General features: G+C 40.0%; 1 protein-coding gene across 3 annotated transcripts in view; it reads right to left on the reverse strand.

Annotated features, from left to right (window-relative positions):
- Positions 1 to 215: 215 nt before the first annotated feature.
- fam184aa (family with sequence similarity 184 member Aa) overlaps positions 216 to 23,352 on the reverse strand; it is a 45,205-nt gene continuing 22,068 nt past the window's right edge. Inside the window, exons 10-22 of one of the 3 annotated variants that reach the window (XM_074627272.1) lie at positions 21,252 to 21,374; positions 20,304 to 20,465; positions 17,564 to 17,685; positions 17,136 to 17,286; positions 11,211 to 11,325; positions 10,814 to 10,911; positions 8,557 to 8,710; positions 7,921 to 8,048; positions 7,641 to 7,825; positions 6,250 to 6,417; positions 6,027 to 6,144; positions 5,432 to 5,536; positions 216 to 1,276 (exon numbers count right to left, since the gene is read on the reverse strand). In XM_074627272.1, the coding sequence (XP_074483373.1) occupies positions 1,268 to 1,276; positions 5,432 to 5,536; positions 6,027 to 6,144; positions 6,250 to 6,417; positions 7,641 to 7,825; positions 7,921 to 8,048; positions 8,557 to 8,710; positions 10,814 to 10,911; positions 11,211 to 11,325; positions 17,136 to 17,286; positions 17,564 to 17,685; positions 20,304 to 20,465; positions 21,252 to 21,374 (1,638 nt within the window). In that variant the 3' untranslated portion in view covers positions 216 to 1,267. The remainder of the gene's footprint in view (positions 1,277 to 5,431; positions 5,537 to 6,026; positions 6,145 to 6,249; positions 6,418 to 7,640; positions 7,826 to 7,920; positions 8,049 to 8,556; positions 8,711 to 10,813; positions 10,912 to 11,210; positions 11,326 to 17,135; positions 17,287 to 17,563; positions 17,686 to 20,303; positions 20,466 to 21,251; positions 21,375 to 23,352) is intronic. The other 2 variants (XM_074627270.1, XM_074627271.1) reach the window with 2 other exon arrangements.

Consider the following 23,352-nt stretch of genomic DNA (forward strand, 5'->3'; position numbering starts at 1 on the left):
TAAGACTATTAATATTACGACGGCGCGTTAAGATCATTGTAGATCAAAAAAAACAAAAACATTACGGAGTTGGGGCAGGGGGGTAATATTCTGAGATTTAAGTCGTACATTTACAGGAAAACAAACTTGGATATTCTCTGAAATTAATGTGGTAAATATACGAGAAAAACTGACAAATTCTCTGAGATGATAAATTAATAAAATTGCAAGAAAAAACAAACAAATTGTGCAAAACCGTGTTACTAATATATGGTATATGGTAGGGACGGTCTCTGAGCAAGTCAAAGGTCCTGAGACATATACACTTTTTCTGTCATGTTCTTTATGTGTTAATGAACATAAATAAATACTAATATTATAAATATATTTTGCACTCGGCAGCTCACGTTACCGCACTGTTTAACTGTGGTGTGATGAGGTTGATTTCTCATCAATTTGTAAGTTTATAATCTCAGAGAATATTCAAGTTTTTCTTGTAAATTTGTGAGTTTTTTTCTCATAAATTTACCACTTTAAATAGAATATTCAAGTTTTTTCTCGAAAAATTCTGATTTGTTTCTCAAAATATTCTGTCTCCGTAGTTTTTCATTTTATTTTATTACCTACAACTGCCTTAATACACCGTCGTATAATACAGCCCTCATCTTGGTTTGATTACTTTAGAAGTAACGGAATAAAGTTACATTTTATCAGTGGACAACAATGTGATTAGTTGTGACCATCAGAAAGTTAACATTTCCTCTCTATGCCTATTTTACATTTAGAGTATCGGTTCTTAGTTTATCAAAATTAAAATTCATGGATAATGAAGTCTTTTAAAATGGTAAGATATATGCATCTCTCACTACTTTAGAGCTCATACAGATGTCATGTTTTGCACATTTGCAGATGGTATAAAAGTATTTATATCGCCTCACTTTCCTGATGATGCAGTGACAAGCCACACCACTCATCATGCTCACCATGCATGGAAGCCCTAAGGTTGCAATCACACTGGAATATCAGCACAGCACATGATTGATGATTAGCAGTGGACGTTTGATATTGATGTCGCCCCAAATGACTTTCAAAACCTACAGTTTGATTGCTGTCCAACTTTAGCTTTCTGTCCCGTTACCTCATGTTTTTTTGACAGAATGGGGATTGTTTTTTTTTTGCCGGTCAGAAAGAGAAGTACTGGCTGTACAGCTCCTCTTCTTTTACAACGGATTCTTTGCTTTTTCCTGCCTCCTCCCCCCTCGGGTCTGATGGCGTCGTGGCGTTGGCCTCAGGAAGGCTGAGAGGAGGGAAGAGAGACAGGTGTGTTAAAATGATGAGAAACTCAAACTGATCATACAGATGTGTTTAGTGGGCAAGCTTACAAACATGTTAGTGAGATTCCCTTGTGTGTAGTGATTGTGGCCAGTACCAGTGCGTAATCAGAGTGTAATCAGGGAGATCCAAACAAGTGAAGGCTGGTGTGATGTCCACAATCACAATACTTACATTGTTCTTCCCCCACATACAAGGACACTTTGACACATGCACATCAGGAGCTACAGAAGGGATCAAACCATAACCAGCAACTAGTGAACTTTCATCCCTCCGTTTACTAAACCCAGCTTACATTCAGGTTTTCTTTCGAGATTGAAACCATAAACTGTATATGAGAAGTGGACATTTGTTATCAACACATACTCGGACGACGGACGCTACAAACTGACAGTGAATGCATCTGCTCCATACGGAGTTTCAGGTCAGAGTAGCAGAAGTCAGATTTCACACACGGGACGAGAGAGAGAGTTGACGGACAAGACGATGGCGGAGGACTTGGTGTCGAAGGGAAAAGCAAAAGTGCCTATTTGGCAATATTTCAGATTTAAACCCAATGCTATAAGAGAACCACAACGTTAATGAGGTAATCGCCATGAGGAGGACGGAACGGTCACAGGCGGTGTGCCAGACACACAGCCACACGACATTCAAGATCGAAGTAAGCGTGCTACACATATTGGCCGTCATCTTTTCTTGTAAAATGTCCGGTGTAATCGGTAGCACCGGTTTTGTCACAAGTTTATTAACCGGTGGGAAAATGTCCTCACCGTCACATCCCTACTACTGAGGTAATAAATAAAGTGAGAAGTAGTATAACAAAAAAAATGTAAAACAAAAAACAGTACTGACAAAGTGACTAACAAAGTGTTTTCTCCTCTTGAAATCTGAACAAACCGTTTTCAAACTAACAGCTGGTTTACTTTCTCCGTCTCTCAGCAGCAGACCTCCCAGTGTTTTCTAATCAGCGTCTGCAGCTAGCAGCCCTCCTTCATCTCCCCTCTCACACTGTGTGTCCACTGCCTTTCCGCTGGGAGAACAGAAAACCACCGAAGCGTAATCTTAATGGTCTCACATTTGCAACTTGCACTTCTGAGTTACTGCAGTGCTTTTAAATCACTCACTCTTTCTTTGCGTCACTCAGAGTGTGAGGTCCCAAAGAGACTGATTTGTAAGTGCAATGTTTCAGGGTAGGCTCCTTTTTATAAGCCATTGAGGATTGAGAGTATATTTCAAAGCAGATTCTGTCTAAGATGTGTGTGTGTGTGTGTGTGTGTGTGTGTGTGTAGGATAGTTCAATGATACGAAAAGGGGAAATGAGATGTTAAAGCATAATGGATGAAAAAGAGATTATATCTTCATTATATTTCTCTGTTGACCCTGAACTAATGGAGTGAAGACTGCAGCGCTCTGTGAAATGAATAGATTCTAATGCAACCCCACGCGCACAACAGCTACAGCATCAAGTCCAGACGTGATCCACCATGTTTAGTGGGTCGTTGGGTACACTAAACTCTAGAATAATTCACATCAATTTGAGGAGATACAACAAAGTCGATGCGTAAGGTGTCTGGTGAGAAAAAGAAGTGTCTAATTAAACTGTTATGTTTATGTAACTGTTGTCTATTAATGTCCATCTATGTAATGGATAGCTGGCCGAGTAAGTGGTTGTAACACTGCAGCTATTTTTACAACCCTGTCTCCCACAAAATGATGTTCCCTTACAACTGAAATGCATTCTCAATTACGTTTTGAGGGAAACGTTTTTTCTCTCCTGGATTACGGTCGCAGTTTTTTAACAGTTTTCTAACAGTTTTAAACACGTGGTTAAAGCCCCCCCTCCAGTCTATTTTGCCATTTCTATGATGTTTCATATTTATTTGAGTCATTTCCTGACTAAGTTGATAAGCCACACTGTTTTTTTGACGAATAACTTGGCATTTGTGCGTGCCGAGAACGGGTGCAATCAACGCAGATTACACGAAATTGCACCGGCAGAATTAGCACAACATACTGACTGTCTCTCTCTCTCGCTCTCTTCTTTACCGTCTCCTCCTGCTGGAGATAAATTACCAGAAAGCAGCCGATGCCGTTTTCGAGGTTTGTCGGCCTCTTACAGGTGAGGACGACGGGGGAGCGCACAACTTTCAGCTCAAGAGAAAACAAAAGAAAAGTCCCGTTAGAGAGTGGACGATGCTGTTGGACAGTGCACCTCCAAAACGTCCCGAAACTACATTTCAAACAGCGGACCTCTACAACATGTTTATCCGTCCTCAGTCGAGCTGTGGCTGGCGTGCAGCGGTGAAGCTCCTCGGTGCAGCAGCAGCCTGATGGCCGCCTCGCCAGGAGGAGACGGTGAAAAGAGAGCGAGTGAGACGGAGGTGTGGTCTGATGAACAGTAAATTCATCTACACTGAGTGGCAAAAATGCAGTCTGGTTGCCATGGTAATGAATTACGTCTGACTATCAACCCCACCCTCATTCTCTGTTTGAGAAAGAACAAAAAACAGGAAGTAAAACTGGCTAGAGGGGGCGGCTTTAACGTTGTAAATTGAAACAAAACAAAAAATGCAACAAAACTACTACTACATTGCACACAGGATAAGAACAGTTGTCTCCTGGGGGAAAGTCACCACCCCTCCCACTCGCCCGTAGTGGACTTTCTCGCTTGTTATACTCGTTATCATACCATGCAACTTTCAATAATGGTTGCTTGATATACTACGTCACCTGCTCTATGTGTCACATCAGATAGTAAACATCTGGTTTTTGACAGGAGGCCAATATCTATCTTTAAAGAAAGTGTGCCCTCGTTCAGGTTTGGGGGAGAGGGGTGAGGATAGAGGTGAGGTGAGGAGGAACAGACAGTGGGGGGCAGCAGACATCATGTGATTCACTCCCTGCTTTAGGTGAAGTGAAACTGAAGGGCAGCAGTGGCAGGAAGACAGATTAGTTCTCACCTCCTACAGCTCTGTAGGCCCTGATGCTGCACCAGGGCTTCCTGAGGATGAGGAGCATGAGGAAGAGCAAGGCTTGGCATGGGATGATGTGGAGGATGAGGAGAAGAAGGAGGAGGAAGAGGAGGAAGATGCTGAGGAAGAGGAGAAAGAGGAAGAGGGCTGAACAGTGGCAGGGCTGTCCTAAGTCTCGGGGAGGGACCTCTGGAGTGGGGGGGCACAAGGAGACCACCTGGTCCTCCACCTCCTGTCCCTCCTCTTCCTCTCCTTCATGGTGCGAGGGCTGACCAATCAGAGAGCTGAATAGCTAGGGAAGGGAGGTACTACCACTAGGAGTCGCCAAAGTCAGATATTTCCTAATCCTGCACATGGGAGCTTAGAAGTGTAAGAGAGGGATGTTATCTCATACGAACAACCCACAGTGAGCATGAGGACGAAGAGGAGGAGGAGGAAAGGGAGGAAGGAGAGGACTGATGTTACGATGCTGAAATCAAGCGTCATTGTTTCTGAACGACTCCTGGGATGAAACAGCTGTGTGCACATAAGAAGGATGATGGGCGGCTTTGTGCGCAGAGATCAGTCGGTGATGTGAGGCAGCGGGCGGTGTGTGTGTGTGATGTTCAAACACGCAGCAGGTTTTCAGGAAGAATGGGACGATTTTGTGCTTCGGCGACTGAAAAAAATAGGCTGATTTCAAGGTAAGTTTCGAAAAAATAAAAGATTCAATCGAATGAAAGTAATTAAACAGACCAGAAAACACAATGATGCTCTCTTCTTACAGACTGTTTGAGTTGAATACAGTGCAACACAGGAGCTGTCCTTGTTCCTCACTGCTGGAGATTAATATCAATATGAGACAGACTGTAGATAAATGATTATGACAGCGACCTTTATCATCTTAAATAATGATCAATAACTTTATTTGGCAGCTGTATACAAGAGGTGGATAACTGCCAAACTGTGTGCAGTAGCTGCCTCGGAGCTTGTGTGGATGTACTTTTTGTTTGTTTGTGAATAAACCAGTGGTCACACAGTCTTCATACATCTGTGGTGGTGTGGGGATTTTGTGATTTGCGCTCAGCTCAAAGGTGACCACCACATGATCCTTGACATCCACGCCGCTCACACTGACAGAAGTGGCTTCTGTGTAGGAGACCACTCACCTTGATAAGAGGGTTGATTACACCGACATTGGCACTGGAATTGAAGACCTTGCTGAACCCCGTCTCTCTGTTGACCAACTCCAGCTGGTAGAACTTCTTGTCGTCCTATAAAACAAAGTATCAAAATCATTATGTTGTAAAAGCATAATCTTTCTGACCCTTTCCACTGTCATCAATGTTTTAACATCACAAGACTGAGAGTGAATGCCATATTTGGGTGAAAACGTGTAGTCAGATGGAGACATTAATCACTCTACACACAGTGGAGTGTCTTTCTATCTAACTGAATACCAAAAAAACGCACAGAGAGGTGAGTGTTTCTCCGGGAAACTGTCTCTGATGACACTGATACTGCAGGGCACATTTACTGGAATTACTTTGTTGGCTCCGGATGATCAAATCTGCCAGCAACCGTTGTGATGTCGATAACTGTCGCTGCAGGTTAAAAATAAGAAATCTGACTTTGAGTGTTTGGAAAATACTGAGCTGCCAGATGGAGTTGGGTTTCTGTGGATGTTTCTTTGTTTCAGCTGTATCGTACGATCTCATCCCCATCCCACACACACGCACACTGGATGCCAACCTGTCCACTCACCACCAGCTTCTTCACCAGGGCTTCTCTCTCGGTGACCATCTCTCTGAGCTCTGCTATCACATGCAGGTCTTCGGGTCGGCTTTCTCTGTTTCTTAACTTCTCCTCTGTCCCCTCCAACCTGGACACAAACATGAGCGGGTAGACAACGTTAGCATTGATTGTTGCCAGCAGAGACAGAAAAAAACGACTGTATTAAATAGGCTGAAAGAGATTTTAGACTTACAGTATTTGTAGCGCAGTGATCTTGTCTCTGAGGACCTCCTGGGCCTTGTTGAAGTCAGCCAGCATGTTTTGTGTCTCTCTGTGATGGACTATACTTATCTCCCCCAGATCCCTCTCATGTCTCTTTGAAAGGTCTTGTTCGTGGGCCCTGCAGCAGAGACAGACATATCTAATAAATAAACCAACGTTAGGTCAATGTGTGCTGGATAATATCACAAGCTTACATTTTAATAGTCATCACTTATGTTTTGCATATTGCTCACAAACACACTTCATTTCCTGATAGAGAAGGATGTGCAAACTACACCCAGCTGGGACCCGAAGAGCAGAGCTGGGACAGAGAGTGTGTGATACTAAAAAGAAATGGTATCCATGGCTACTGTGGAAGGAAGTAATGAAGAGAGTGCTGCATTCACATATGGGTTTGCCTTTTATGGAAGTACAATAATATATCGCTGGAGTACTCCCGTAATAGCATGAATTCTACCTACACAACTTAAGGTGCATGTTGCCATAAGATGGATCTTGTGATTGATTTAAATGGTCACTACCAAACTCTCTGTGATAAAAGTCACTAAGTATAAACTCATCATGACATCAGAAACACGTTGTGGCATAGATGCATGATGCTTTTAATCATAAGCTGTTCTGTTGACTCTTTCAAGATTGTATGGAAGCTCATTTTCACCAAGAAAATAAATAAAAAGACATGAGAAGTTAGTCATTCTCATAGTAAGTCAAGATTTTGACTTAATAAGTAAAAGTTATGAGATATTAAGTCAATTGTTTTTATTTATTAAGTCAAAATTATGAGGAAATTAATCTAAATTATCAGAAAATTAGCTGAAATTATGGGAAAATTAGTCAAAATTATGAGATATTAAAAACATTTAGTCAAAATTATGAGATTTAAAATAAAAGTTTAGAAAAATTAGAAAATAAGTAAAATTTTATTAGTAAATTAGTCAAAATTATGGGAAAATAGGTCAACATGAGATATGAAATAAAGAAATGAGTCAAAATTGTGAGATAATAAATTAAAAAAAATGAAAATTAGTCAAAATTATGAGATATTAAATAAAATTGAGAAAATTAGTAAGAAATTATTATATTAAATAAAAATTGAGAAAACAAGTCAAGATGATGGAATATTAAATAAAACATGAGAAAATACATCTAAATCATGAGATATTAAATCAAAAATTCAGATCATTTGTGAAAATTATGAGATTTTAAATAACAATTATGAGAAAATGAGCCAAAATTATGAGAAATTAAATAAAAATTGGATGGTTATTCCCATATGATGAGTCTGCACTCTGCAAACTGGTTCTGTTACTGTTACCCACTTCGATAATAACAATATTAATATAAAATATAACAGATATATACCTTATCTGATGGTTAGCTTCACTGCGGACCCGCAGCACCTCTTTGCCCTTTATCTCCAGCTCTCTGGTCAGAGTGTCGATGGTCTCGTTCAGAGAGTGGATCTCGTGGTCCAGATTGGTGATGCGGTTGCTACGGGAACACAGCTCCACCTGCAGGTCTGAGATACGAACTAGGAGCTCTTGTTCCTTAAAGAAATACATGAACTGTGTAAAAAATTAACAGAAAAAAAGCAAAGCAGGTCAGTAGAAAGTTGGGAAGATATGAACCAGGTCACAGTTACCTGCTGGCGGCTGTGCTCCATGGCGTTCTCTAGATCTCGTTTGGCGGAATGGTTTTCTTTAAGGTGGATCTGCTTTAGATGCTCTATGGATGCAGCGTGGAGGTGGTTCAGCTCAGCACGAAGAGATGCTGCCAGACAGAAACACAGACGGGGAACATTTACACACATGGGGTAGAAACGACATCACTGTGAGACGAAATATGATAAAAATGAAATGACTGTGTTCTAAATGTTATCACTGAGGGCAGATCATAAATGATGTACTGTACTGTATATCCTCTTTGTTCTTTGTGAATCCTTTCCCTGCTTTTCATCATCCTCCAGTTCCTTTTAAACCCTTTTGAGAGATTTGATCTCAAAGGCAATTATTTTCTCTGAATGTCAGATATTTCAACATAAAGTTCAGATTTGACTTCTTGTACCTGTTCACAGATCACAGACAGTTTATCTGTCGCTTCTTTGATTATCAGTGCAATTAAATCCAGGGAATCCAGGCATCAACACAGCAGGTCGAAACATAATCACCACGGGTAGAAACGTCTTCGCTGAGGGTGGAAAAGTCATTGCGGTGGTTTAAAAAGCATGCTGTGTGTTATTTAAAGTAGAGCCATTAAGTTTATGAGTATCATCATTTACCCAGCTTTGCTTTCCCCTCGTCCTCCAGCTCAAACCGCAGCGTCTGCAGCTCCTGGTCCGACTGCTGTCTCAGGATGTCAAAGGTCCTCCTGTGGGCCTCCTTCAGAGCGTGGACCTCCTCCCTCTGCTCCTGCTTCAGACGCTCCTCCAGGGCCTGGCATGGGAGAGGAGAAAGGAGGAGGAGGAGGGAGGAAAAGCATCGAGATGACACAACAAGTTACATCAAAAATACATTTTTCCATGTGGCGACACAGTTGTGAGAACCCGAAGGATGCTTTGGCATTTAATATTTGAGATTTATGTTGTTGGAAAATGAAACCCAGAAGAATGAACACTGTAGCGGTGTCCTACTTCTGTACCAACTCTCATCAGGTTTTGAGTAGTAATTAATCGTACTCAAAACAGTCAGCGTTAGTGAGACTTAATCCGCTTCATTATTGAGTGTACTGCTGGGACACCATTTATCCCACAATGCACTGCATAAAAGAAACAGAGGAGCTGCTCACAGCTATAAAATCATTAGAACAAATAGTAGATTTTGGTGAAACAGCTCCACCAAGATACTCAGAAAACTAAGAAATAAGTATCAAATAATTCAAATATTTTTTTTTTATTATTTCTATTAATTCTGTCATTTTTATTATTCTTAATGGTCTGTTTTTTTAAAATATATTTTAGCATCTACTATCCTTTTATTGTCTAATTTTATTACCCAGCTGGCTTTGTTTGAATGCTTTTGTAAGGCACTTTGAGCTACATCTCTTGTATGAAAAGTGCTCTATAAATAAAGTTATTATGATTAACATTTTGCCCTCTCTTTATGAAGTTTAATTGTGTCATTCCAAAGTTTACTGCGACTCACATTGGAAATTGATTGCTTGCAGGAAAATCAGTATGAAAATTGTTTTACTTTTGTTTCTTACCGTGGTATTAAATTGGTATCAAGAATTGTGGAATTTCACAGGTATCAACTACTAAATTTCTGGTATCGTGACATCCCTAGTTATAAATCATGTAAATTATATGCAAAATATATGCACATTAAATATGCTATGTACCCCTAATATACCATATAATCAGTGGTGTAATGTTGCAGACAAACAACGTGAGCTCTGATCTCCAGTGAGATTAAAAAAGTCGAAACAAAAGTACTTTTAATGCTGTGAGATTCACCTGGTTGACAACTTATTTTGTTTTGTTTATCACGTCTACTGAAGAATCTGATTTCCATAAAGGTGCGTTATGTGATCCATTAAAAGGTACCTGACACATCCCCTCATAGACACAGTACTATAATCAGTTTGTTCAATGGGCCAGTGAAAAAAATCATCCAATGTTTCCTCCTGCGATGTAATTATATGAGAGCTTCAACCATAAAGTCAACAATAGGCTATTACCACCCCGAGGAATTTAACGAGGAAATGGGTGAAATTAAAGTAGATGAAGTTAATGAATTGAGTTTTTCTCCGCTGATTTAATTGCCTTATGAATCTTTTACCTCCAGTTTACTCTGCAGCCGGACTAGAAGGATCATTAAATTAAAACTAATGATATTAGAGCAACTAAAACACTTAGACTGTTTAGTCTGTTTGCGTTTTGTGTTGGTAGTGTTGGTGACCATCACTCAATAGTCTCACACTCCACACAGAGAAATAATGAGTGTGCTGCAGACTAAACTGAAAAAAAAGACGTCCAAATTGCAACTCTGAAAACTGCACTTTGTAAACTGTATGACTTCAGGATAATGTTGTGAATCCCACGATCACAAATGAAGTTACATGTCACATGTTACATGCTCCCAACACACGCTTGTCTGAGGGGGGGGTAGACACCAGTTGGCCATGGTTGGCGAGATGTTACCGCAACCCACTTGGAGGGCGCACTTTGGCCTGACTCCTGAGATGATCCATCTCGGATGTGGTGCAGTGCGGCACGGCACAACTCGGCGCGCTAAAACCGGTAATGCAAATGCAAATCAGTGCAGCATGGTTTGACTCGGCGGGGCCTAAAAGTGCCTATGGAAAAGCCCTAGTGAGTTGCCACAACTAAAGTCAGAGTCTGGGTAGCTCAGGGCGAAACAGTCACATGTGGACCACTACAAAGATGCCAGTTTAATCCCCAGCAACAGTGCTTCTACGATGCTCAATCGAGCGCATACATGATGTTGTTACTGCAGTAACAACACAAATCCCAAGCCAAAGAATGCACACATACAGTACATGCTTGATATGTGTGTGTGTGTGTGTATGTATCGTACCCGTATCTGGTGTTGTCTGGCCTCCTCCATGGTGCTCAGGGCGCAGCAGTGAGCCTCCTGTAGTCGATGCTCTCTCCTCTGATGTTCCCTCTGCATCTCTGCGAACACAGAAAGAGACGTAAACACATACTGTACACCATGATACCTCACGTTTTCTTCAAAACAAGACAGACATTACAATCTGTTGGTGAGCAGAACGTGTTAAGATATCGTGCACTTGATGGCTAGAACGTCTTGTAAAAATACCAAAATACAGATGAAGTTATGACTGTTTTTAAACCATTTGTCTCTTGCAAATGACCGATATCTTGTTATATGAAATTCTTAAGGAATGTAACTTTATGGTGAGATTGACTGTAGCTGCAGTCCCCCCTTGTATGTACATAGTCCAGCTCACCTTTCAGCTGTTGGCTCAGCAGCTCCCTCTCCTGGTTGAACTGAGACTGCAGCTGCTGGAGAGCTGACTGGGACTGAGACAACTGCAGCTCCAGGGACTGTTTCAATAGAGAGATCTATGGAGAAAACAAAAAGAGGAGCAGATGTAGCTACTGGTGTTCATACAGAAGGGCAATCTAAGCAGAAACAGTAAAAACAGTAATTACTGGCTTTGTTTCTGTGCAGCAATGACGCATTTCATTTCTTCTTTAGAGCAAAGACACATGCATCTCTTACTGCACACATTTAATTAGGTCAAAACATCTTTCTTTGTGTTTCCTCCTGTCTTTAATCCTCATATTTTGACTGTCTGACAGCTACTCCCTGGTGCTGGTATCGACGCATGCATACGAGCCAAACACTGTGAGCTGTAGCTGGAGATTTCGCCCAGACAGCTCGTCAAGACAACAAGCGACGGCGCACACAACCAAATAACATAAAAGCCGACCAGCGTAAGCCCCATCGGCGGCACACAAAACCGTTTTGTTTTGGAGGAGATATTGGAACTATTAGGGGGGCCGGAGTGACGGCTCTGGCCCTCCACACGCCACTCTTCCTCAAGCTCCGGCAGCTAAATCCCCCGGCGGGATTTAGTGCTGTAGGAGTACTACATTAGTGAATGCAAGGTAAGATGGATTTAAAATGAGAGGATGAGGAGCAGGGCCGGGATGACGTTTTATGGGGTTCTACACTGGATATGGATTTAAAAAAGACAGACATATGACCTGTGCAGTGTATCCTCCCTTCCTGTGTCCACTGTTCAAATGAATACTGAAAAATACCTGGACATATAGGATGTGTCAAACCCCTTGATGTCTCCTGCACACATACCGACACACACAAACAGCAGCCTGAGGCTAGGCCTTGTAATGAAAATATCTTAATGGAAAAGAAGTCATTATAGATAAGGATGCCCCACACACACACACACACACACAAAACACTCAGTTAGGGGCTTTAATATATCCAGTAAATAATGTAATCCTCCACTTAAATTGCACATGAGGTTGCCATATTGTGTCAATCATTGATTGATTTGTGTAGTTAATGCTGACCCTTAATCCTCTGAGACCCACAATAGACCAGTTTTTGTCTTTTTTTAGTGGGTCTTTATGGGGAGATAGCAGGTCAACAGTAGATGTCACATAGAAGTGGTGTACATCATCTGAAAGCTGGGAACCTGAAGATTAATTTGAGATGCAGCTCAACACTGTGTGTCAAGTTGTTCTTGTCATAAATCAGAAACAAACATGAATTAATTAATTTAAATAAATTGTAAAAGCGTATAACTGCTTAGAACATTACGATAGAAGTATATGATGTTTATTCCCATGCTCTATTATGTCTCATAAGTTGTTGCAGCAATTTTTGAGTTGATACCATTTGTTACACGGATTTGGTGCTAAATGTAACCATTTTTTACCACTGGAGAATTGATCAAAATGATCAATAATCCCTCCAAAATATCACATTAAAACACCAAGACCTTGAGGAACACCGTAGAAAAAGCCATGCTGTGATTTGGCATCAAAAACTTTTGACATTTGGAGATTTTTTCAGCAACAATTGCATTTTTCGGCGATTGGATGGCGAGCATTTCTGTTGTGTAAACTGCTCAGAAACCCCCTTATTGTCAATCTAGCTAGAAAAGCCATCCATCCTCTGAATGCTCTAGGTCTCTAGTTTGTGGCTGTAAAGTTTCATGAGGCTGTGATTATCCTAGAGGTCACCGCAGGTCATTTTATACAGTGAAACGGCTCCTATGGGGACTAACATCATCACACATGAATACAGTTGGGCTCATTGAGAGGGAGATGTTTCACTGAAGTGTGATCAAATTTACAAAATACATGGAAAATTAGGAATAAAAGTGTCTCTATTATAAGCCTGTTTCAAAATAAAACTTCTCTGTATGGTTGAAGCTATTTGAGAAGACATAACAACGTCTGTATGAATCATTTTAATATAGTTGAGAACTCATCCATCACACAAGAGGCGTTCTGTTGTCACTTTGACAGCTGTTAGTTCCAATCATGGCTCCACTGTGAACAGTAACAGTAGTGTGATATCTGAGGGGAGTGAGAGTCTCTCTGCGTGGTCCCGTCTCTGAGCCTCCAGTGGAGCTGAAAGTAGGTCAATACAGAGCAGATCACTACATCACACCTGTGTGTCCGTTTGTCTTCAGCCTAAACTAGCAGAACGGCTGCTGTCTTGTCTCATGTACATTAATGCATACCAGTACAGAATGTGTGTATGCAGGAGGTATATGCATAAGGCATTGATATGCATTGAGTTGCAGCTGAGGATTATTTTTATTATTATGTTCTTGATTAATCAAATATCGTTTGATCCATAAATGTCAGAAAATAATGAAAAAGTCTTTTATTCATTTTGTCTAACCAGCAGTCCAAAGATATTAAATTTAACGTAAAAATCCAGAGAATTTGTGGCATTGAAAAATGGTGAAAGATTATTTGATTATTATATAATTGTTACTAATTAATTTTCTTATTTATGATTAGTGACTTATTTATATTTTTTTGCTATATTTACTCAAATACTGGGTGACACTTCATAATAACAATCAATTATGAATGGAAAATGTATTAATTGTACTTAGTTAATACCTATTTTACTGTTAACAAACAATAAAATGATAATTAATAATGTTTATTAATTATTAGTAATACTATAATGTTTTTTTAAACAGTTTATTGTGGCTCACATTATAACATTTTATATTGTTTACGTAATTAAGTATTTGTTAATGATTATGAAATTATTTGTAAACCTTTAAGACATTTTAAAACATCTATAAACATCACATATAGATATTTGTAACACTTAATGGTTAATAATAGATTTGTCAACACATTATTTGGATGACTACTATAAAGTTGCAACTGATGATTATAATACATAGTTTAATGGTGAATAAATACTTTGTAAAGCATCTATAAACATTATTTAGATAGATAGTTAATACTTTGTTAATGGTTAATAATTGGTTTCTGGTCCATCTATCTATGTAATGTTTAAAGATGTTTTACAAACTTTTTCCTTAAAGGTTTACAAACCATTTGGTAACCATTAACACACACTTAATATAGTATATAAAATGTTATAGTGTGTGCAACAATAAACTGATAATAAACACTTTACTAGTGTAATCATGTTGAATTTAACAAATACAATAAACAGCAACCACAATGTAATCCTTTAGAGATTTGATCATTTGCCCCCAGACTCCCTTTAAAGCACACCGTTTAGTGAGTTGTTGAGTTAGGGGGAAACTTTATAAACTTTGTGAAACGCTCTCTGCGACAAACTCGTAATTAGTCGCACTTTGTTGTAAATTCTGCAAACGTAAAAACATTGTCAGTTTGTCCCGGCGTGTGACGCTACCACTGAAGATAAATCAGCTGCTCAGATGAGCGCCGCACACGCAGTTACTTCTCACTGTACATTATATTATTCATCTCCCACCCGTATTGCTTTCATTTTCATGCAGTTCTGTTGAATAACGCACCGCTTAGAGCTTTCACGGACAAAAGTTGTGCTCTGAGAGGGAAGCACACTCCCTCCTACATGTCAAATATGACTCCCCATCAGGGAGAGAGGGGACATTATAGGTGGCTGCACCTGTATATATATATAGATATAGAATATGTTAATAATACTAATGATGTATTCTCTTACTACTTACTGTTCCTCGACTTTGACGTGAGTAAAGTGTATTATAAAAATGTTTTTTCCAGCTGATGTTTATGTTGCCTTTAAAGGAATAGTTTGACATTTTTGGAAACACATTTATGCTTTTTGTTGTTAAATGAAAATGACGTGTGTCGTATAAAACCAAGCATACGCACAAAATAATTGATTTAATGATTCTCTCTATAGCACACACACACACACACACACACACACACACACACACACACACACACACACACACACACACTCAGAGAGGCTGTGCCATGTAGCTGCAACAAAAGAATAAAAAAGAACAATTCACCAAAGCCCTTTGATGAGACAAAGCACACAGACATCACAGACACACATATGCCCATAAGCTCCTTAGGTATTCAGTCTGTGACATTGTTTGATGCTTATTTGAAGCTACTCTGCATGAAGGCAGCATTTTTGTACCGTGATTCACATTTGCACAGTTACCAAAACTAATGTAGCAGATTGACATATAACCTCACTTCAGACGCCTTTAGGAAATTATTTTTTAAACTTTAATTATTAGACGAATATCATGGGCAGAAAATGTTATTGTCTGAATTTTCTCTGTTTTATGGGATAGTAAATCTATGATTTTAGGGGGTTTTGAACTGTTGGCAGTGGTAATCATTCTTCTATTTTATGACATTTTGTAGACCAAATGATTAATCAATTAATTAAGACTATAATCTGCAGAGTTATTGTTATCCAACACCCTGGCCAGATCAGTAATCCATCACAGTGCCAACACAGAAACATGGACTTTGCCTCAAAAACAAGCAAACATCTACATTTTTATATTATTAAAATAATCCATTTTACTCTGACAGACCAAAGTCAGACTGTTCCTTTAACTCGGTTTCGCCGTGAGCTCCTCTCTGTGACGTATCGGGGGCGTTGAGGGCGTCTGAAATGTTGCCAAGCCTGTCAGAGAATGTTTATCGGAGGCCACCGGCGTCTTGGCAAAAATCAGGACGAGCCTCTTCCTGGTTGCAGTTGTGACTCAGCTGAGCTCTGAATTACCCAGAGGCAGTACGCTCAGCACGGGAGGGGGCACATGAGTATAAGTAGACAAGCTTTAAACGCAGACTCAAATGATGCTCTGTTGCTGCAGAGCTTTAATTCTGACCTGAGCAGCCTCTCCTACTTTCACTCCACATTCTCCAGCAATTGAGCAATAAGGAGAGGACTTGACTATTCATTTTTCAAACGGATCTTCTTCTTCTTCAGCGTGTATAAAGTGGCCATGATGTTCAGCATACATATGTGTATGAGGAGAGATACGGGCTTTGGGGAAAAACTAATTAAAAAACAGAAGCTGTTTCTCTCTCATTCTGCATCGCTCTTGGTGGAGAACAAAAATAGCACAGCAAGAGAAGTTAAATCCTTTAGTCTTTTCGATGTATTGCTGTTGTGGGAATTATGTGAATTGTAAAGCAGGTGAAGTGGTTGTTTACGGCATCCCTGTTAATCACATTCACAGACACAGTCAGAGGCAGCAAAGCCTGTGAGAGCGTGAGTGAGATGGAGTCCTATCTCTCCTCGGACAGACAGCTCCCGGCCTCAACATCGAGTGGAGCTGTCAATCAGGGATTCCCAGAGTGGGTGGGGGGGTAAAGGTCAGGGTTCTGGGTGTCCCAATTTCTATCAAATTCAGCGAGGATCTGGGTCTGTCTGTGGCGTGCTGGTCACTGCCGGAGGCCCCGCTGGAGTCTGAGCCGAAGGACTTTCTGGCGCACCTTCATGATTTCGTCTGTTTTTGATGACAAGCATTAAGGATAACTATATAGAAATAGCCAATCTTCTAGCTGATGATCTTGTTTACTTATTGAGGCTTCAGTATTGAATTGAAACTGTTTCATAACCAGTTAAAAGTTCCTCGTAGTAACTTTAAATTAACTGTTTTATGGTTCAAAATATAGTTTTTTTCCTCAATAAAAGACAGAATAAATTCCGAAGTCAACGCTAAATCATGATCACTACTGTCACATCCTCTAAAATTACATACTGTGTGCACGTAACAGACTGTGCACCTGCCCAGCGCCAGGTGCGACTAATGTAGCACACACAGCGAGCCAAGCTGTGGTGTTTCGCAGCATGACGTGCATGTGCTGCGTACCTCGTGCTGTGGGTTTTTTGCAATATGCAATATGTGCGTTACCTGCTCCAGAAGGTCTTCCACCTTCCTCTGCCAGCCCTCTCTCGCCGCCATCATCTCCAGTTCTTTCTGCTGGGAGATCTGGGTCAGCGCCGACTGTTTGTCTGCTTCATACTCCTCGGTCAACTCCTCCTTCAGCAGACGCACCTCCTCCCTAAAGAAGAGGGGTATAATTACATTTTATTGCCCACTCTGCTTCATTTTGTCCTGCTCTAGGATGATATCTTGTTAATATCCATGAGTGTTTTTGGCAAAACAAGTCTACTTGTGATGCTAACAACAAGTGTGATTGTGAAGCAGTGGGGGCGAGACGTGACAGAGATGGATGAGAAAACAAATGAGCAGAGCAAAACCGGAGGAAGTGACACTGACAGGCTGACAGAGAGCGAAAACACATATGAGGACCGTTTTTTTTTTGTTTGTTTTTTTACCGCAGTGCATCTCTCCATTTCTGGTCCAAGTCGTCTGCCATCTTATCCATCTTTTGTTTCTCTTCTGTTCTGATGGACATCACTCGGGCATCGTGCTGCTGTCTCTGGGTCTCGATCTCCTCCTACGAACACAAACAGGTGCACAGATTTGAGCCACTCGATACTAGATGGTGTATTGTGTCATCCAAGCCGGCGTGTTCCAGTCTGCGCTGAATCATTAACAATAACAATGTGAAACTACTCAAAAGTAAGAAAATTGCTATCTCTGACCAGATGCAGCATTTCAACAGCTGAGCGCTGGATGACTCACAATGCCCACCTCCACGTCTATTTATAATGCCACCGCCGCAGCTGCAGGGCATTCATAATGTGCTGGTTCCGAGGCACAAACTAACTTCGGCAGGTCAGCCGTTTCCTGCTGCCGCTGCTGCTGAAGAGGCTCCGGGGTTTATCTGCTCATGACTTCATTAAAAGACCTAAAAGCTCGTCTGTTGAGCTTCGAGGTAAAAGTGCTCGAGTGGTTAAATCCGGACTCACATGTTTAGGATGCCGGAAAATTATGTTCAAGAGGACATTTTACATTTCAATGAACCTGAATATGTTCTCTGCGATGTTGGTCATCACTGGGGGGAAACGGTCTCCGGTAGGGATGGAGCCATTCGTCGTTGTTTTTTACGCTGTTTTAGGGCTGCTGCACAGGTTATCTGGGGATTTGGATATCTATAGCGATGGAGATGCTTCAGTAAGATAAGAATCTCTCAGATAAAATGACTTACGGTCTCATCAGTATCTGATGTATCTCTCTGTCTGTCCTTTGATTTTCTCAACAACCTATCGACGTCGCTTTTGGCGGGTGTCTTGCTGAAGACCAAAGGAAGCACAGTGTCGAGTGCGAGCTCTTGAGATCTACGGGACATGTTTATTAGTAGTGTGTTATGTCTAGTTTATAGAGAGGGGACCCCTATTAACTGTTACACCGCCGAACGGCATGATGGGTACAGCTCGCTCTCCGTCGCTCTCTACAATATTAATAGATAAAGAAGGAGTGACCAGAGATCTACGGGACGTTTTTATTAGTAATTTTCTCGACAAGCGTTCATCCGATTGACTTCATTCTTGGCGGGTGTATTGCTGAGGACTGAAGGAAGTACAGCGTCGAGTGTGAAGTTGTGTGGATTAGCGGTTCTTGAGAAAACTGCAAAAAGCAACACCGGAGGCCAAGCAATCGGCCCGCTCATAAACAGGCACGTTTTGAACGGGCACTGCTCTAGTTAGAGACAAAACTACTAACTATCTAAACTACTACTGCAAAATGACATTGTATTTATTTATTTTACGTACTATTTTAGAGCCTGTGTTTGTTGGCTGAAGTTGTTTTGATTTTGTGGTGTTTTTTCCTGGTTTTCAACTGCACTGATCAGAGTATCGCTCCTAATTTCATTGTATTCTGTACAATGACAATAAATGATTTCTATTCTAATATTTCAACACAACATATACTGTAATTAATAATTTATTGTATTTATTTGTATCTATTTTATTACATTTAACAAAAAAATCAGTGCAGGATTATCTATTAGCACAAAATAGACACCACAATATTGCTTTGTGTAAAATAACATGTTTTTATGATTTCATTCTATAAATTGACAAAAGTTTCGCTGAACTTTTTTTGGGGTTGTTTTTTCTATCCTTTTATAAAAGTAATAAGCCACTCAGGGGTTCATACCCCGCTAAACAATAGCTGGTCCAAATTCTCTGTGAAGCAGCAGCAGCAGAGCTCGGCTGGCTCAGTGCTGCTGGTGTCTCTCCTGCTACGAGCTCAGTGTGAACACAAGATACAATCCTGTGTTCCTTTTTTAACCGTCCAAAATCCTGTCTTTTTATAGGAGCCGGGCTCTGGTGGGATCTAATTATCCCTCCTCATTCACTCTCTTTTGTTACCCCTCTTTCTGTCTTTCACTGGGCATTTCGTATTGACTGATTTCATGTGCGAGTTTTCCACCAGCTGTGACGTTTTCACTCATTCATATTCATCTGTGCGCATGGTGGTGATGTTGTTACAATCAATTTCAATTTTCCCAGCAACTGCCAACATTATCCTTAATTAATAATCTTGCTAATAATAATATTAATAAAAAACACTTTCTCTCTCTAACACACACTCTTCCCGTCTCTCTCCTACCAGCAGGGCTCTTTTCCAACACAGGACCACTCAGATCAAAATAGCCTCATCATCATTATCTCACAGCTGGCCTTCAGTGCTGCACTTACTTCTCTGTTAAATCCCATTTCCTGCTTACAAAATGTTCTTCCTCTCTCCCGTCTCTCCATCCGGCCTTTCTTTCTCTCTCACTCCCTCTTTGTTTCCCTGCGGGGGGAACTAGTTACACTTTGTTTTTCTGCAAAACCACCCGCAAACTCCATGAATTTAGGTTTGTTTGATTGGCTGACCATCAAAGTTTAATTAGTATGCTTCCAGTAATTAATTCTAATTAATTGTTAGCGCTAACCTAGATAGTTTTTCAGCTGAACATGCAAAAAAAAAGCATAAAATTCAACCTATATGGAGAGTAGAGTTTCTTATAATAAATAAATAATAGATGAATCTTTCCTTGAGGTAAAAGGATGTTCATATTTTCCCTATAATTAATGACAAATTATGTAGTTATTTCCAGAAAATGTGCCAGGACTTTATGAACGTGTACTGAGGTTTTATCCTCTTGGTATTCCCCCTCACCTGTAGGTCCGTTAGCAGGTTGCTGGTCTCTCGGACCCGGGCTCTAGTAGCGTCGAGTTCTATCTTGAGTTTCTCCTGAGTTTCCCTCAGACAGTTGATCTGTGTCTGAGCTGAACCCATGTTCTGCTCGCCCTCCCTCACCAGCTCCTGGAGGTGGGACACCTGAAGAGACCGACAGAGGGGTTATTACATCATCATCATCATCATCATCATCATCATCATCATCATCATCAGCGGATTGGTTACGTTTTAGGACTCAACTGCACGTAGAGTTGACTTTGACTTTCTTGAACTGAGGTTGTATGAAGTACTAAATCAAAAATCAAAAAATAAATAAATGGATTGATAGATAAATAGATAAATAAATAAATAAATAAATAAATAAATAAATAAATAAATAAATAATCCATTAAATGTACCAAAATAAATATAGGCATTAATTAAGTGATAAAATGGGACATAAATCAATATTTCTGTTTGCTTCTTTTTTATTTACCTTTGTGCATTTATTTTTTATTTATTTTAAATTTATTTATTTATTATTAAATTGCATGTATTAATTAATTAATTAATTTATTTATTATTGTGAACTTTTAAATGTATTTATTCATTTTAAATGTATTTAAAATGTATTTATTCATTATTGAATTGTATGTATTCATTTATGTTTTTATTCATTTATTTCTGCATGATTTTCCCTTTGCATTTTGTCCCTTATTTATTTCCCTAAATGTATTTATTTCTGTATTCTTTACCATTGGCTATATTTTGCTGCTGCCACAACAGTACATTGCTTTGCTCCCATGCTGATACTCTGTTTTCTGTCTGTTTCTCCAAACTGGGGGCTTGCAGACCGCCATCTACTGCAGGTAACACACTGACTTTGAATAAGTACCTCATACAACCCCACTTCAAAACACCCCGAACCATCTCTTTAACAATTTATACCTCCTGATTGGCCATATTGAGCTTGGCCGAGAGCTCCTCTTTCAAGTTGTCAAGTTGCTGCTGAAGGCGGTCTCGCTGCTCCTCCAACGACAGACGCTTGATCTCAAACTCCTGACTCATTTTCTGGAGAGGAGAAGGAAGGGGAAGGAAGAAAATAAAAAATGGGTGGGAACAAGAGGAAAGACAATTCATTAGTGTTGAAACCAGAGATTTATTCTAAAAACTTTATATTTTAAATACAAAAAAACAACAATCTAAATACTTGAAAAGACAATTTATCGGTGCATATGTTTACTGTGAAGGCCGAGCAGCTCTTTCTTTTCGTTTCTGCAGTATTCCTACCCTGAAAGTATAATCTCTAGAAAAGGAAGGGAGCTCAGAAGCCACTGTAAATCCCATTTGTGCCGTAATATGGAGTCGTGGCAGTTGTTGAGAATGAAGCGTGGCTACTGAATGAAGGAGGGACACGTGAGCTGTCATTTTAAACTTAAAAGGCCATCTCATCCAAGCAACCAACCGGTTTCTATAATCCTTCAAACCACAGCGCCAAATCCTTTCTGGGCCACTCGGAATTTCTCTTATGAAATGCTCTTTTTTTTCTCTTCTTGGTTTTTGCCTTAGCTAATGATAGCACTGATATCTATAGTGGATATGTTTTATAAAATACAAAGCATTATACAAATACAAGCACCATTGTGTTTTGTTGTTTAGAAGCAACACTATACAGCTAGATAAACAGCACCGTGGTATCCTTAGAGACAGATTTCTGGTGAGTTCAAACGCTATTAATTTCACCGTGATTTCTTTGTATGCCAAACATCTGCAGGATTATTGCTAATTTAGTAAATGCACTACATTTCTTACACCCACATGACCAACTGTGATAACTATTAGAGCTGCTAAATGTGGCGATATAGAGTGAGTTAATGGAATTGTGTCACTTATTATAGATTTTGCCATACTGTTCATACTGCAGCAGCTGTCCCCTTTTAATGCATCTGGTTGGATTTGAAGGCAGCGATGCAAATGAATGAGAAAGACTGATTATGGCAATACTGCATTTACAAGATTTTGGCATCAATGTACTTTGGTTTAATCCATATTGCCACTAGCTAAGCATTGGTTCAGTGTGTGAATTACAATCGTTATTCACCACCTTGAGTTGTCCGATCGTGTGAAACATGCAAGTTGTAACCATGAGAATCTTCCTCAGCTCTACCTTCCTTCCCATACTATACCATACGACGTGAGGGAACTATAAAGCAAGCTCGTCTGATCCTATCCACATGGGAGTCAACCAGTAATCCGCATCCTCTTTCTTTAACTCAATTACAGTAGATGTGCCTGTATCATGGTGCCTCCAGCCTTTCACAAGGTTAAAGGTTCAATTTATTCATCCAGAAAAACATAGAGAATACACACCCATAACAAAAACGAGGGGTGTACAAAACTAGGATTGTCATCGCATCGCCTGTGGGATAACTGAGAAAATACCATTAAAGGTCCCATTTCATGCTCATTTTCAGGTTCATAATTGTATTTTAGGTTTCTACTAGAACATGTTTACATGCTGTAATGTTAAAAAAAAACTTTATTTTCCTCATACTATCTGCCTGAATATACCTGTATTTACCCTCTGTCTGAAACGCTCCGTTTTAGCGCATTTCAATGGAATTGCAACAGAATTACGTTGCTAGGCAACAGTTTGAGTTCATGTTTACTTCCTGTCAGCGGATGTCATTCAGATACACTGCAACCGCATATAAACTGGGACACATTTAAAATGTTTACGTTTAAAACTGTGAAATGGTCTGAATATTGTAGATTTGTGACATCACAAAGTTACAGAAATCCTGACGGCTCGTTTAAAGGCACAGTTTCAGAATACGGACTGTGTGTATTTCTCCGTGGATTGAGCGTTTCGATACTTTCACAGTAGCTATATAGCACTTAGACCTGCTTTATAATAAAAAAGACGTGAAAAACTTTTTACAATATGGGACCTTTAAGTGTGTGACAGGTGGTCTTCTTAACTAGAGCTGCAATGATTAGTCAATAGACAGAAAATATAGAGTATCAGTAGCTATTTTGATAATCAATT

This window comes from Sebastes fasciatus, chromosome 24 (genome assembly GCF_043250625.1).
Source record: "Sebastes fasciatus isolate fSebFas1 chromosome 24, fSebFas1.pri, whole genome shotgun sequence".
Classification (NCBI taxonomy): Eukaryota; Metazoa; Chordata; class Actinopteri; order Perciformes; family Sebastidae; genus Sebastes; species Sebastes fasciatus.